The sequence below is a fragment of the Maniola jurtina genome, chromosome 7 (assembly GCF_905333055.1).
Source record: "Maniola jurtina chromosome 7, ilManJurt1.1, whole genome shotgun sequence".
Classification (NCBI taxonomy): Eukaryota; Metazoa; Arthropoda; class Insecta; order Lepidoptera; family Nymphalidae; genus Maniola; species Maniola jurtina.
The window spans coordinates 1,337,283-1,350,203 of NC_060035.1; the positions used below are offsets into that span (position 1 = coordinate 1,337,283).

At 37.6% G+C, this 12,921-nt stretch overlaps 1 protein-coding gene across 1 annotated transcript in view; it reads right to left on the bottom strand.

The window, feature by feature from the left end:
- Positions 1 to 9,101: 9,101 nt before the first annotated feature.
- LOC123866960 overlaps positions 9,102 to 12,921 on the bottom strand; it is a 179,522-nt gene continuing 175,702 nt past the window's right edge. The window contains exon 7 of the mRNA XM_045908767.1: positions 9,102 to 12,776. Coding sequence (XP_045764723.1) covers positions 12,437 to 12,776 — 340 coding nt within the window. The 3' untranslated portion in view covers positions 9,102 to 12,436. The remainder of the gene's footprint in view (positions 12,777 to 12,921) is intronic.

Consider the following 12,921-nt stretch of genomic DNA (forward strand, 5'->3'; position numbering starts at 1 on the left):
ACCACCATAGTGTCGATATAGGGTGACTGGATAAGGCTTCGCCTTTTGTATATAGTTTTATTTAGAGGCGTAGGCGTAGTCAAAGCTCAGTAGTTTCTTATTTATGTCGATAAAATGACTTTATCCACTAGCACCACAAGGGGGACAAAGTTTTTTTAGAAGCAAAGGCCTAATGATATTATTTAACAGATTTTCACAAGTTATTTAAAGTAATGAACTTCATGGTTCACCCCTTGTAATGAAAAACAAATTATTGAAATCGGTTCAGATTTGACGAAGTTATCGAGTAACAATTTTCACCGTTCATCCCGAAGACATGTTTTTGGGACAAAAATATTAAGTAAATGTTAATCTAGATTCCAAAGTTTAAATTAACATTCAGATCTGTTCAGTAGTTTCAGCATGATGAATGAACCAACAGAAAGACAAAAATTAAAAATAATACTTATTGTTTGAGCTTTATATCGATCATTAAAAAAAAATTAATTAATATAAGTAGATGTACAGAACCGTCGCTACGTACATATACTTAATTCTCGTTCTACTTATCATATTTATGTCTGTCAAGACTCAAGTGCTAGGTAATTGTGTTGTCCGTCTGTCGCAACTAATTCTGCTTGTTTACGTCGTAGGTAGCGTGCTCATAGAAATTGTATGCAAACTGCTGAAGTGCAGTGGTTAATGCGCACACGGTAAACACAAACTGTAACAATTATTTGGATTTACCGATCGTACCATCAAGTATTCCTTTCTGTACGGCCTAGTGGCGGCCTTAGACTGTCTACAGAGGACCCTTGAGTAGGTACCTACTTCACATCGCAAAAAAGAACGCCAGCAATATTGAAAAACTCATGGTGACTGGTGAGATCGAAGGAAAGAGACCCCGCGGACGTAGCCTGAGGCGCCGTCCTATTGTCATCGCTCGTGCGATGATGCGATGTGATTTCATCGTGCAATGACAGACAATATGAACACATCGCATGATCGCGCGATCTTCAATAGGACATTCAGTAGAACACAGTTTGTTTGAACGCACGGCCAGCGCGATCATTTTTGTCGGACGCACGCATCATCGCACGAGCGATGACAATAGGACGGCGCCTGAGACGTTGGTCGACACACCTATCTGCGATCCAATCTACGCGGCAGGAAATAGATAAAAAGGGAAGAACACGTAGCAAGAATCGTACCAAATGGGAGCTACGATCGTCAAAATTGAGGGAGAGACGCTGGAAGAAGTGGCGATACCGTAGGTATAGCTCGTAGGTGTTAGTCGATGGCGAAAGTTGGCGATCGCCCTGGTGAGCGCTGTGGTATTATTGTTGGGAGGTTCCGGGTTTGATTCCCCGTGGAAATTGTCTCTGGTCTGGTCTGGTGGGTGGCTTCAGCTGAGGCTATAGTCACCATCGTGACATCGCAGTCAAGGGCTAACTTGTATCGGATTAAAAATATTCGGTAACTTGATGAATGCCTCATCGAAAGTATTAAGAAGTATGCAATCCGTATCGATTCTGATGTCATTCTTAATACGTGCGACGTCACAGACCTTGACCCATGGTACCATCGACGACTTCATTAGTCACTGCCAATCGACCCTACAGCATTCAGCTTGGATTGATTGGATTACAATAACAATATCATAATAGCCATTCCACATACCTATATACATACCTGCCACGAATAATATAGTCTACCATAGAAAAATCTAAAATACTTTTCCGTTTTGTGGAAAATCCTGCAATGAATCGGGCCTAGGGTTACCGTCGTTGTTTGATAGCTACAGTGTGACGTAATCGCCTCTGATTGGCTGATATTAAAACATAGCGAGCGAGCATATTAAAACAAAATTAGAAATCCAAGAGTGAAGCTCGCCCGACTTCATACCTAGGTACATTACACGTGTAGCTAAACAAAAATTATTTTCTACTTTTTAGTGTTTTTGGTTTTTGAAGTAGGTTTTATTTTTCTTTTGAAATTTTTTTTTCACAATTTTTAGTGGCCCCACTGTACTATAATATCCTATGCCCAGTTAAAACCCTACTGTTTACCAAGCTATTACACTGATCGCGAGCAATTTGCTCTTATCCATTGAGGAGTTCTGTTCTACATCTCCGAAGATATTCATCAGATCTTCACCAAATTTATGTGGCACCACCTGCACAGTATACCCTTTCAAACAAAAAAAAAATCCAAATCGGTCCAGAGCTCTTTGAGTAATCGGGGAACATACATAAAAAAAATTAAAAAAAAGATCCCGACGAATTGAGGACCTCCTCCTTTTTCGGAAGTCGGTTAAAAAAATAAGTAGGTAGGTACTTTCCTAAATTGAAACTCCAAGTTCACTCTGATTCCTTATCACAATCACGATTTAAGATTCGAAATACGACGCACACGAAAAAATACCATTACTTTTGGTATTCAAATGATTCTTAGAAACACTTTTGTAAAGTGGATATGGTTTCCAAGTTCATTGCCATCAGTTTGGCTGATAAGCCTGATTATAATAATTAAATGTGGTGAAGAAAGTCTTGAAAGTTAGCTGAATAGAGGTTGCGTGTTCGTGAGTGTCAGTGAACCTTAATAACCAGCTGACGCAGTGGAAGTTCGGATAATCTAGATATTCCTAATTCCAAGAACGGATCGAGGGGTAAACGTCAGTGGCGAATACATCTCACACTTGCGATTTGTAGATGACAGTTCATACAATGAGTACAACGACGTAGTAGTATTAGTATTGGCAGAATCACAGCAAGATCTTAAAGAAATGTTAATTAATTTCAGCTGTCATGGTCATGCCGCGGAACATGTAGTGTGAGGTCGCCATTCTAGCATCTTGGGACCCCAACCTCTACCAGTTTTTCGAACTATGTGCCCTGCCCATTGCCACTTTAGCTTTTAACCATAAAGCCACTCGAAATATCGTAACAAAGAGTCACTAATATAGGACATTAATTTTATTTTATAGATACCCCACATTGGTAAAGTAGCAGCGGATCGATGGAGCAAATTAAAGGCAATCCTGTACTCATAACACATACCCGGCACGCGAGATCTCTATCGAATGCGATGTAGTGCTAATAAATATAAAACTACTATGATACATCGGTATGGTAGCGCAAAAATATTAATTTTACCACACTTAGATTACAAATGGATAATTCGGTAAAGGCGAACTAGTTCAACACGGACTCAGAGTACAGGCAATTGAGAAACTCTGTCTAGACTCTAGAGCCTGAATTTTGAGCACTCTCTATTCCTTCACTCTCATTGTTCCCTTCACCTCTATTGGTCATTGTGCGTACTCGCGACTTCGAGACGCGTATGAGAAGACACAACTCATTCGCTGGGCATAATCTAACTCAAAAAATTTCAAAAGAAAAATAAAACCGATTTCGGTTTTATTTTTCTTTTGAATTTTTTTTTTATTTCACAATTTTTAGTGGCCCCACTGTACTACAATATGCTATGCCCAGTTAAAACCCTACTGTTTACTAAACTATTACACTGCATCTCTTTGCAATTTGCTCTTATCCATTGAGGAGTTCTGTTCTCCATCTCTGAAGATATTCATCAGATCTTCATCTTTATATGGGACCACCTGCACAGTATATCCTTTCAAACGAAAAAAATTCAAATCGGTCCAGGGGTCTTTGAGTAATCGGGGAACATACATAAAAAAAAGATTACGACGAATTGAGAACCTCCTCCTTTTTTGGAAGTCGGTTAAAAATGGGATCTAACTCAAAAAGCAAAATGAACGCGGCAATAAAACACACTTCGCTGGCACACAAACATGTACAGCACACCTATTTTTGAAGTAGTACGTATAGATACATCGATGGTATAGAGTATAGACTACAGACCTACCTAAGTAAGTAACGTTTTATTTTTGGTCTATGAAAGCAAAACGCAAAATCTATTAACCCGTGTAAACAATGCGTGCAAACATATTCATGTTTGCAAAGGTTCGCACTGGTCTACACTTTCAGGTGTGTGTTTACCTAATACAAGGGTTACCACATCGACTTTATACAAATCAGGATTACATGTTTGTCGGCGGTACCGACTTCTAGCTGTCAATACTTTGCTCACTGAGCATTACGTCATCTCCCCACTGTCGTCGTTGGACTATAAAATCAGACACGCTGTGCGTAGCGAGGCATTATTCGTCCGGTTGTTGCCGAGGACACTTCTCAGTAGGAATAGTCTGTCGTACTGTAGGTTTTAGAGTAGTGGTTACCTAAAGTGGTACTGTTGGTTAAACGAGTTGTTATTGTGGTGGTTAGGTTAGATGGTTGGTTTGGGACCGGTGTAAGGGGTGGAGGAGCCGGTCTAGGTAGGTTAGGTTTACCTAGTTACGCTGGTAGTTGTGACACGCAGTAAACGGAAGTATTGTTCTTAACACGTCTGAAGATCGCCTAGTGACCGAAGCAGACCCTAAGGATCTTCGCCTGCCTTCATCAATTCTTAAACAATCCTCGGCTCGATCCGACATCAGAAGTGGGACCTTACTTCTGTGTTTTGTAAGTTGAGGACAGGGGCCTCCTTACTTCTGTGTTTTGTGACGTTTGTGTTTTGTGACGTAAGTTGAGGACAGGGGCCTCCTTACTTCTGTGTTTTGTGACGTTTGTGTTTTGTGACGTAAGTTGAGGACAGGGGCCTCCTTACTTCTGTGTTTTGTGACGTTTGTGTTTTGTGACGTAAGTTGAGGACAGGGGCCTCCTTACTTCTGTGTTTTGTGTCGTAAGTTGAGGACAGGGGCCTCCTTACTTTTGTGTTTTGTGACGTAAGTTGAGGACAGGGGCCTCCTTACTTTTGTGTTTTGTGACGTAAGTTGAGGACAGGGGCCTCCTTACTTTCACTATTAGTCGTGTCCAACGAGGATGAGGGCTTCCGTGCGTAATCTGTTTCGTACAACGGTACTGTGTTCTTTTTTTTTTCTTTGGCAGGTCGAGGGCGACCTGTGGTCAGAATGGCCATGTCGGCGCTGATTTACGAAGGCGAGCACGAACGCGCACGAGCAATATCGGACAATCCATGAATCAGGGACGGTGGGGACGGACCGGTCACCAGCTAGCTCCCGAGGACGGTCGCGCGTCAGAATGGCCGTGACGCGACGATGTTAAAAGAGTTTTACTGTCATAGACACCGCACAGTTACAGTTAACCACATACCCTTAACAACAACCAAAAAAAAAAAAAAAAAAATTTTGTTTTTAAGTTCAGTTAGATGCCAAGAAATTAATTACTCAGTTAGACGCCACCGAGTTTCTTGCTGGTTCTTCTCGCTAGGTTGTGGCATTCCGAACCAGTGGTAAATTCGTTTTGAATAATGTTTAGATCATGATTGACTAAGAGTTGCAATAGCAATTGCGCTCTAATCATATGAACTGTAGTTTAGAATCGGTTCAACTAACTTTCGCGTCGCGACATGTCAGTAGATGAGTTCTTATAATTAGGTTTTGGTTCTTCTCGCAGTGTTAGCCTATGTTTTAGATGATCAGTTGAAAGTGATTTCTTAACCTAGGTTGGTTGTGTCAACTTCCTAAGTGTTGAGATGTGATGAATTAGTCAAGCCAAAGAGCCCTAGAAAAAGCCGTGATGGTCAGAATCATAACAAATAGCATTGTACGTTAATTATTGTAATGTTTCTGGTTTACGGAGGTTTACTGACTGAGGGGACGCTGATGTCCGGTCCACTAGTGTTGAGTGGTTGAGGGGACATTGATGTCCAGGTTTAGAATGAGAAAGATGTTCATTGACAGTTAACTGCTAGTCAGGATAGACGAGCGGTATAGTGATTTTGTGGTTATGGTTTTGTCCTCACATGCTTTGTGACATTTAGCGTACGAGGACGTACGCAGGTCAGAATGGCCGTGTCGGCGGTACCGACTTCTAGCTGTCAATACTTTGCTCACTGAGCATTACGTCATCTCCCCACTGTCGTCGTTGGACTATAAAATCAGACACGCTGTGCGTAGCGAGGCATTATTCGTCCGGTTGTTGCCGAGGACACTTCTCAGTAGGAATAGTCTGTCGTACTGTAGGTTTTAGAGTAGTGGTTACCTAAAGTGGTACTGTTGGTTAAACGAGTTGTTATTGTGGTGGTTAGGTTAGATGGTTGGTTTGGGACCGGTGTAAGGGGTGGAGGAGCCGGTCTAGGTAGGTTAGGTTTACCTAGTTACGCTGGTAGTTGTGACACGCAGTAAACGGAAGTATTGTTCTTAACACGTCTGAAGATCGCCTAGTGACCGAAGCAGACCCTAAGGATCTTCGCCTGCCTTCATCAATTCTTAAACAATCCTCGGCTCGATCCGACATGTTGAATATAAAAATAATAATTAATAATTATAAATTAGGTAGGTACAGAAGACGGAGTAGAGTATTCCTACCTCCCGTCCAAATTTCGACCACGGAGTCCAGTCTTTATAGAGATTATAGCTATCTGAATGGGAGATATTATAGTGCACAAGTGTGGGTAAAGCAAAGGCACTCTCTGTTCCTTCATTTTCAAACACGATGGGGCGTAAATCCGACACAACTGGAGAGAGATCAGGCACAGGATCGGCGACTTTTCGTGTTATTCGAGGCACCGCCAACTTCCCAACTCCAAGCTAGTACCGAGGATTTCTTTACAGAAAAACTCAGTACCGAACTATTTTTGACCAACCCAGGAATTGAACCCATGACTTCATCATCCGCAGTCAAACATGCTAACCACTAGTGATTATGACAACCGGATGTGCTCGCGACTTCGTTCACTTGGATTTAGGTTTTTTTTAAAATCCCGTTGGAACTATTTGATTTTCGGGACTAAAGGTAGATAGATGCCCTTCTCCGTGGTGCAAGCTACCTCTGTACCGAATTTCGTCGAACGGATGGACCAAGAAAAGCTATCAGACATGCAGACAGACACACTTTCGCATTTTGAATATTAGTCTGGATACGGATGATGATGAGGGTGGATTGATCCTCAGATGAATAAGTGCTTCCGAAAATGGGATAATATCTTAGGTGTAGAGAAGGTTTGTGGATCCTACTTATATTAAGGGTAATCACCCAATAATTGCCCGAACGATATTACCCTTTCATTGCCTTACCCTACTTTTAAGGTCACTGTTTACTAAGTTCTACACGCGTATAATACCAGTCTATTTTATCTACGGACATCATATAGGAAGGTAGGTACAGAATATATTCAATCAGGTCGTTACCTATTCTTCGGCGCCAGAGCCGTTTATGGGTCTATCGAATTTTCCTTCACTTAGTTCTATTATTTTCTTTATTCTTCCACGATGTAGCCTGAACCTTCCAATTTTCCATAAGTCGTCAATCCATCCATCCATCCATCATTTTCTGGGTTTCTTTTTCAATCATCACCTGCTATTTGGTGTGATTGCAGTCAAGTGCAAGCCTATATACCTGGTTTAAAAAAACAGCCTTCGAAATGAGATAAGTATAATGAAGATGAAAGTGCGCTTAGGTACCCAGTCGAAGTTTTCGATCGTTCATACTGAAAAACTGTTATAGTGATTACCTAAATATAGTGAGTAGGTATTTTAAATAAAATAATGATACTTTTGTTTTATATGCTTTCCTATCTACCTATAACATTTTCACAATTTACCACATTTCAGGCGCTATGTTTCGATTACAATTCGACGCTACATAACTACCAAACATTTTTATAAAAACGAACTATTTAAAACAAATTCCTTTATCACCCTTATCATTGACGCTTTAAGTTCATTTTCGTATAACGCTTTTCATAATCAGCTTGATACTAAACAACTTTTATTTGCTGCTCAATCGTTCCTATTGTGAATACTAATAAGATTCTTTTTTCTATAACTAAGGTTGTTTTAATGCTGGTTTTCACGCAGGTTGTTGGCTGTTTGCACGCGGTTGCCATGGCAACTGTCGGGGCATCTGAAACTTGGCGTGGTCAAGTGATTCGACCAGCGGTCATTGACTCAATTATTTTACATTTACATGTACCTACCTACCTAGATTTATTTTATGGTTGTGTTTAATGAGTGTGTTGGCCTAAACTCTAAGGGTTGCTAAGTAAAAAAAAACCGGCCAAGTGCGAGTCAGACTCAGGCACTGAGGGTTCCGTGCTCGGGTATTTTTTCCAATATATCGGGTATTTTAGCACGATAAATCAAAAACTATTATGCATAAATATAAATAAAAATCTGTTTAAGAATGTACAGGTAAAGCCCTTTCATATATACCCCACAGATACCCCACTTGGTATAGTTATCTTACTTTGAAAATTGAAATAAGTACATTTTAATTTTTTTTAATGATATAACCACAAATTCGCGGTTTTCAGATTTATTCCTGTACTTGTGCTAAGACCTACCTACTTACCAAATTTCATGATTCTAGGTCAACGGGAAATACCCTATAGGTTTCTTGACAGACACGACAGACGGACAGACAGACAGACAACAAAGTGATCCTATAAGGGTTCCGTTTTTCCGTTTGAGGTACGGAACCCATAAAAATCGTCCTATACTTACTTCATCATCATCAACAACCCGTCGCCGACTCATTACCTGATCAGGGGTCTTCTCTCAGAATGAAAAGGGTTTGATCACAGACCACCACGCTGGCCAAGTGCGCATTGGCAGACTACTTTGAGAACATTACGGAGAACTCTCAGGCATGCGGGTTTTCTTACGGTGTTTTTGTTCAATGTTAAAGCAAGTCATATTTAATTGCTTAAAATTTAAAATGCATATATTACTCCGAAAAATTAAGAGTGCATGCCCAGGATCGAATTTTGAACGGGAAGCTGGAAGAAATCTCTGTTTAGAGATAAGCATCTCAAATGTATATTATTACTTTGTAACTTCAATTTTGGTACTTGAAAAAAAAAAAATTGAACCCCGGACACTTTTTTTGGTTTGGTTGATTTTTCCAACGAAAATTACATAGAACGAAGTTATATATATAATTAATAACATCGCTGGTTTTTCATGTCATGAAGTAAAGTTTCCATACAGAAGTTTTAAGTTAGTAACAAACCAGTGTAGCTGCATAGTTTTGCTATTCGATAGTAGATGGCGATAATCAATTAAAAAAAAAAAGAAGTTCGATGTTCAGATGCTTTTTATTTTCCTTAAATCTATAATGAAAGTAATAAAAACTACGTTAAATACAATTTCGATTATATGATTCATTGTATGAATGCGATTTTATCAATTTTTTCAAATTTTTGTTTTGAACCTATTGGTCGAAGGTAGTAGGTACCTATTAAAAAATTTCACAGTAAAACATACAAAAAAAATATGGAGAAATAGGTAAGTAATATTATTTAATTTTATATCATTTTTATCTAAAATCTATTACAGAGTGGACTAGTTTTAGAATTTATAGGTATCTTACAAAATACATTGACAAGTGCTAAAGTGCCGAAATATTACTTGCAAATGTTTTTCCATTAAATAAGTAATAAAGGCGTGTCTACACTATAAACAGTTTTTTACATCAGGATTTGTACAGCCGTATTATTTATTTTTTACATCACTAAGCATAAAAGGAACAAAAGGAATTTTAATTTTGTTTAGTATAAAGAATAAAAATTAAGTTGTATTAAAAAAAGATTCGCAATGAAAATGACACGTTACGCCATCTAGCGACACGCACATAGTTTAACAAAAAAATATTTTCGCAAGTTTATGGATTATTTAACAACTCATAAACAATAAAGGCTGCAAAATCTAAATACATACCTATATTTTTTGATACAATAACAAACATTAAGTTTATTATTGTGTGCTATTACTTTTACTTTACTTGATTTTTGATAGAGAAAAAGATTGAGTAAATTAGTTAGAGATTTGTACAAATTACACTTGTCAAAATTATTATAATATTATTTTTAAATGCGAGGACTAAGATATTGGCACTACAATGATAACTAAAGAGTTTCAATATATTTTTTATCTTAACTAAAATACAGTTCGCGCCAAAAAATTGAATTTGTGCAGTACCTAGGTATTTACCTATATATGAAACTGCAAATACTCATAGTACCCAGGCCTAGTCACCGCCCACTTTTTTGGCACGTACTGTAATATAGAGTGGAACGTAGAATTAGATTAATACTTATTTTAATATTATTTTATTTCACAAGCAAATGCCAATATGAAGTACGACACATTTTCAACACGTTTTCTCCAATAAATACACTTACAGCGATGAGAATGTTAGCATTATTATTATTATAGTTTATTTTTATTATTAAAAATGTATTTTTAAATAAAAAACTTAATTAATGTTTTAATAGGTATGAATTTTAATGAAAAAAATGATTAGTAAAGTTTAATCATGTGCCTACATGTGCATGTGTCCACGCTCGTTGTTTTTTTTCGATGATAGAAAAATTATAGTCAATAGATACTCATATAAAGAGTTACTAGTCATTTATTAGACAGTATTTTTTTCAAATTTTTTATTTAGTTTTGTTAAGGAAAAATACTTTTTTTTAACAATTTTCATCTTCATCTGATCTGAGACTGAACTTTATTAAATTCTACTTGATTTTTTACCTCTTTCTTTCATACAATATTATTCGTTATCATAATTTTGTACCTAGATGGACATACAACGAATAATCAGGAAACATATTGCTAAAATTCTTTAGTTGTTGAGAAAGTTAATACCGTTACTTGCAAAAAGCGAGGGTGGACTGCATTTTCCATTCTATAAGATAGGCAGTTATATTTTGTAAATGCTTACGTTCTTTCTTCTTCGAATTATCTTACTGACTAGTTTTACACTACGTAATTTTGATGATTTTAGAATAGGGTTTAGTGCGTTAGAATATCTATGCTAAGGCTTAAAACTAAAATGCTGTTTGACGGTTCGTCCATAAAAATGAAAAAAAAATCGTTATTTCACGACTTAACAGCATAGACCAAATAAAGAAGCTAAACAGGCAAAATCAAACAAAAATCCGAATTCAAATGAAGATGCCGATAACTATAAAAACTTTTTACTTGCGCAATCAACAATGCTTTTGGTATATTATCCGCGATAGTTACAAAAACGCTTTTTCGCGAGCCAACTCTCTTTTTTATTGGGTCTGTGCTACAACTGCTAAACATATATATTTTCTTAACCATAATAATATTATAAAAAGACAATCATAATAAATTTGATTGTTTGACAGCCTAAGACTTAGTACACACGATGTAGTAAATAGGTGTTCACTCAAACTTCACAGCGAAGCTAATCTTAAAATAACACAAAAAATACAGTTTATAAAAAATAAATACTTGTTGTAAATAGGTCACGTTCATGGTTAATTTTATAATCAACTGTTCACTAGAGTAGTTGTAGAAAAGAATCATTATCACGAGATAGGTTTATTAACTTTGTGATTGGCATTTAGAATTAGGTCAAGTTGAAGATATAAAAAAATCGTGATAAAAATTAATTAATTTAAACAAGTGACAGAAATGAATATCTAAAACCTTCTGAAATATTAAAATCTTTAATTACATATAAACTGAATTGTAAATCTGCTGATTATAAATTTTCCTATGCACGTCTAGGCTAAATTAAATAAAGATTCTTTGCATAATTGGGTGGGCCTTGTGGAAAATAAGATACATCATAACGCCACCTTTAGACGTTAAAGCAAAAGAAAAAGAAAAGCACGCAAATTTTTAACGGTGACAATATAATCGAAAGTGTTGCACATTTTTTTAAACGACAAAAAAAGACAACCAAAAGTAAAGCATAAAAAGAAACGCTTGCGGAAGTGCTAAAAGTATTAGGAATTCGAAGCGTAAAGATAAGATTCAAATTGAAAGGAACTTACGAAATGAATATTTCAATCTCATTGGGGTTTAATGCAACGGGATTTTTGAGTCTCATAACCGATTTACGAATTTGTTATATAAACGTTATATCGATTCAGGCGTTATTGTCGTCACTGATAGTGATATCATATCTTTAAAGAAAACAAAAGTTAACTGAAAACTTTTTAATACATAATATTGGACGTGTTTTCTGAAAAATATTTCATCCCACTGCGACTGGTATGTCTGGTGCGGTGGTAATCCAGAAAAGCTACATCAACCTTACAATTTCATCATTATTACAATTTCAATTGTTTTGATAGGCTAAATTTATGGCATTTTTGCTGCAACAATGCATATAAGAATATGAACCAATAGTATCTAAGTGGCTGCGTAGGTATGTATCGGCCAATCAGAGATGATTGCAATCGTCACACTTTTGTGATATGCTATTATCACCCAGCTATAATCTATTTTTGCATAATACGTATTTAAATTTTACCTTGCGGGATGGAACGTTCTTCAAAAAATACATCCATTTTACGAATCTGAGGTAGAACCAAGAAGCGAAGTCCAAATATGAAAAGTCGTAAATCAGTCATGAGGATTCGCTACAGACTACCAAATACCGCGTGTAGGTCGAGGTAGCACCACAGGAGCTGGTGGAGGCATCATATCGAACTCTTCCACTATGGTCTTAGGATGTAGAGCGCTTATGTTATTATCTACGGTGTAGGTCCTAGCATGTGTATGGACTAGGGCTGGTGGTGCGTCGTTGACGAGCCATTCGTCCTTGTCCCGCAGTCGCTTGCGTCGGGCGACTTGTCTGTCGCGCAAGTGCTGCAGTCGCGAGAGATGGGCGTTGATCTGTTGAGGACTGAGGCCGGTTCGTCCGGAGCGGAGGACTTTGACGTTGTATTGGTATGAGCCTTCGGGGTCGCGCCGGTTCCATCGGTAACTGGAAATGAAAGAAGAACATGGTTTTAGTATGTAAACTTGGCCAGTAAAGAACTGGAGTCCTAAGTTAAATCTCTAACAATATTATTGCTCCTACTTCTTAACGATTGTATGGCAAATCAGTACCAGTAAAACGCGAACAGTTC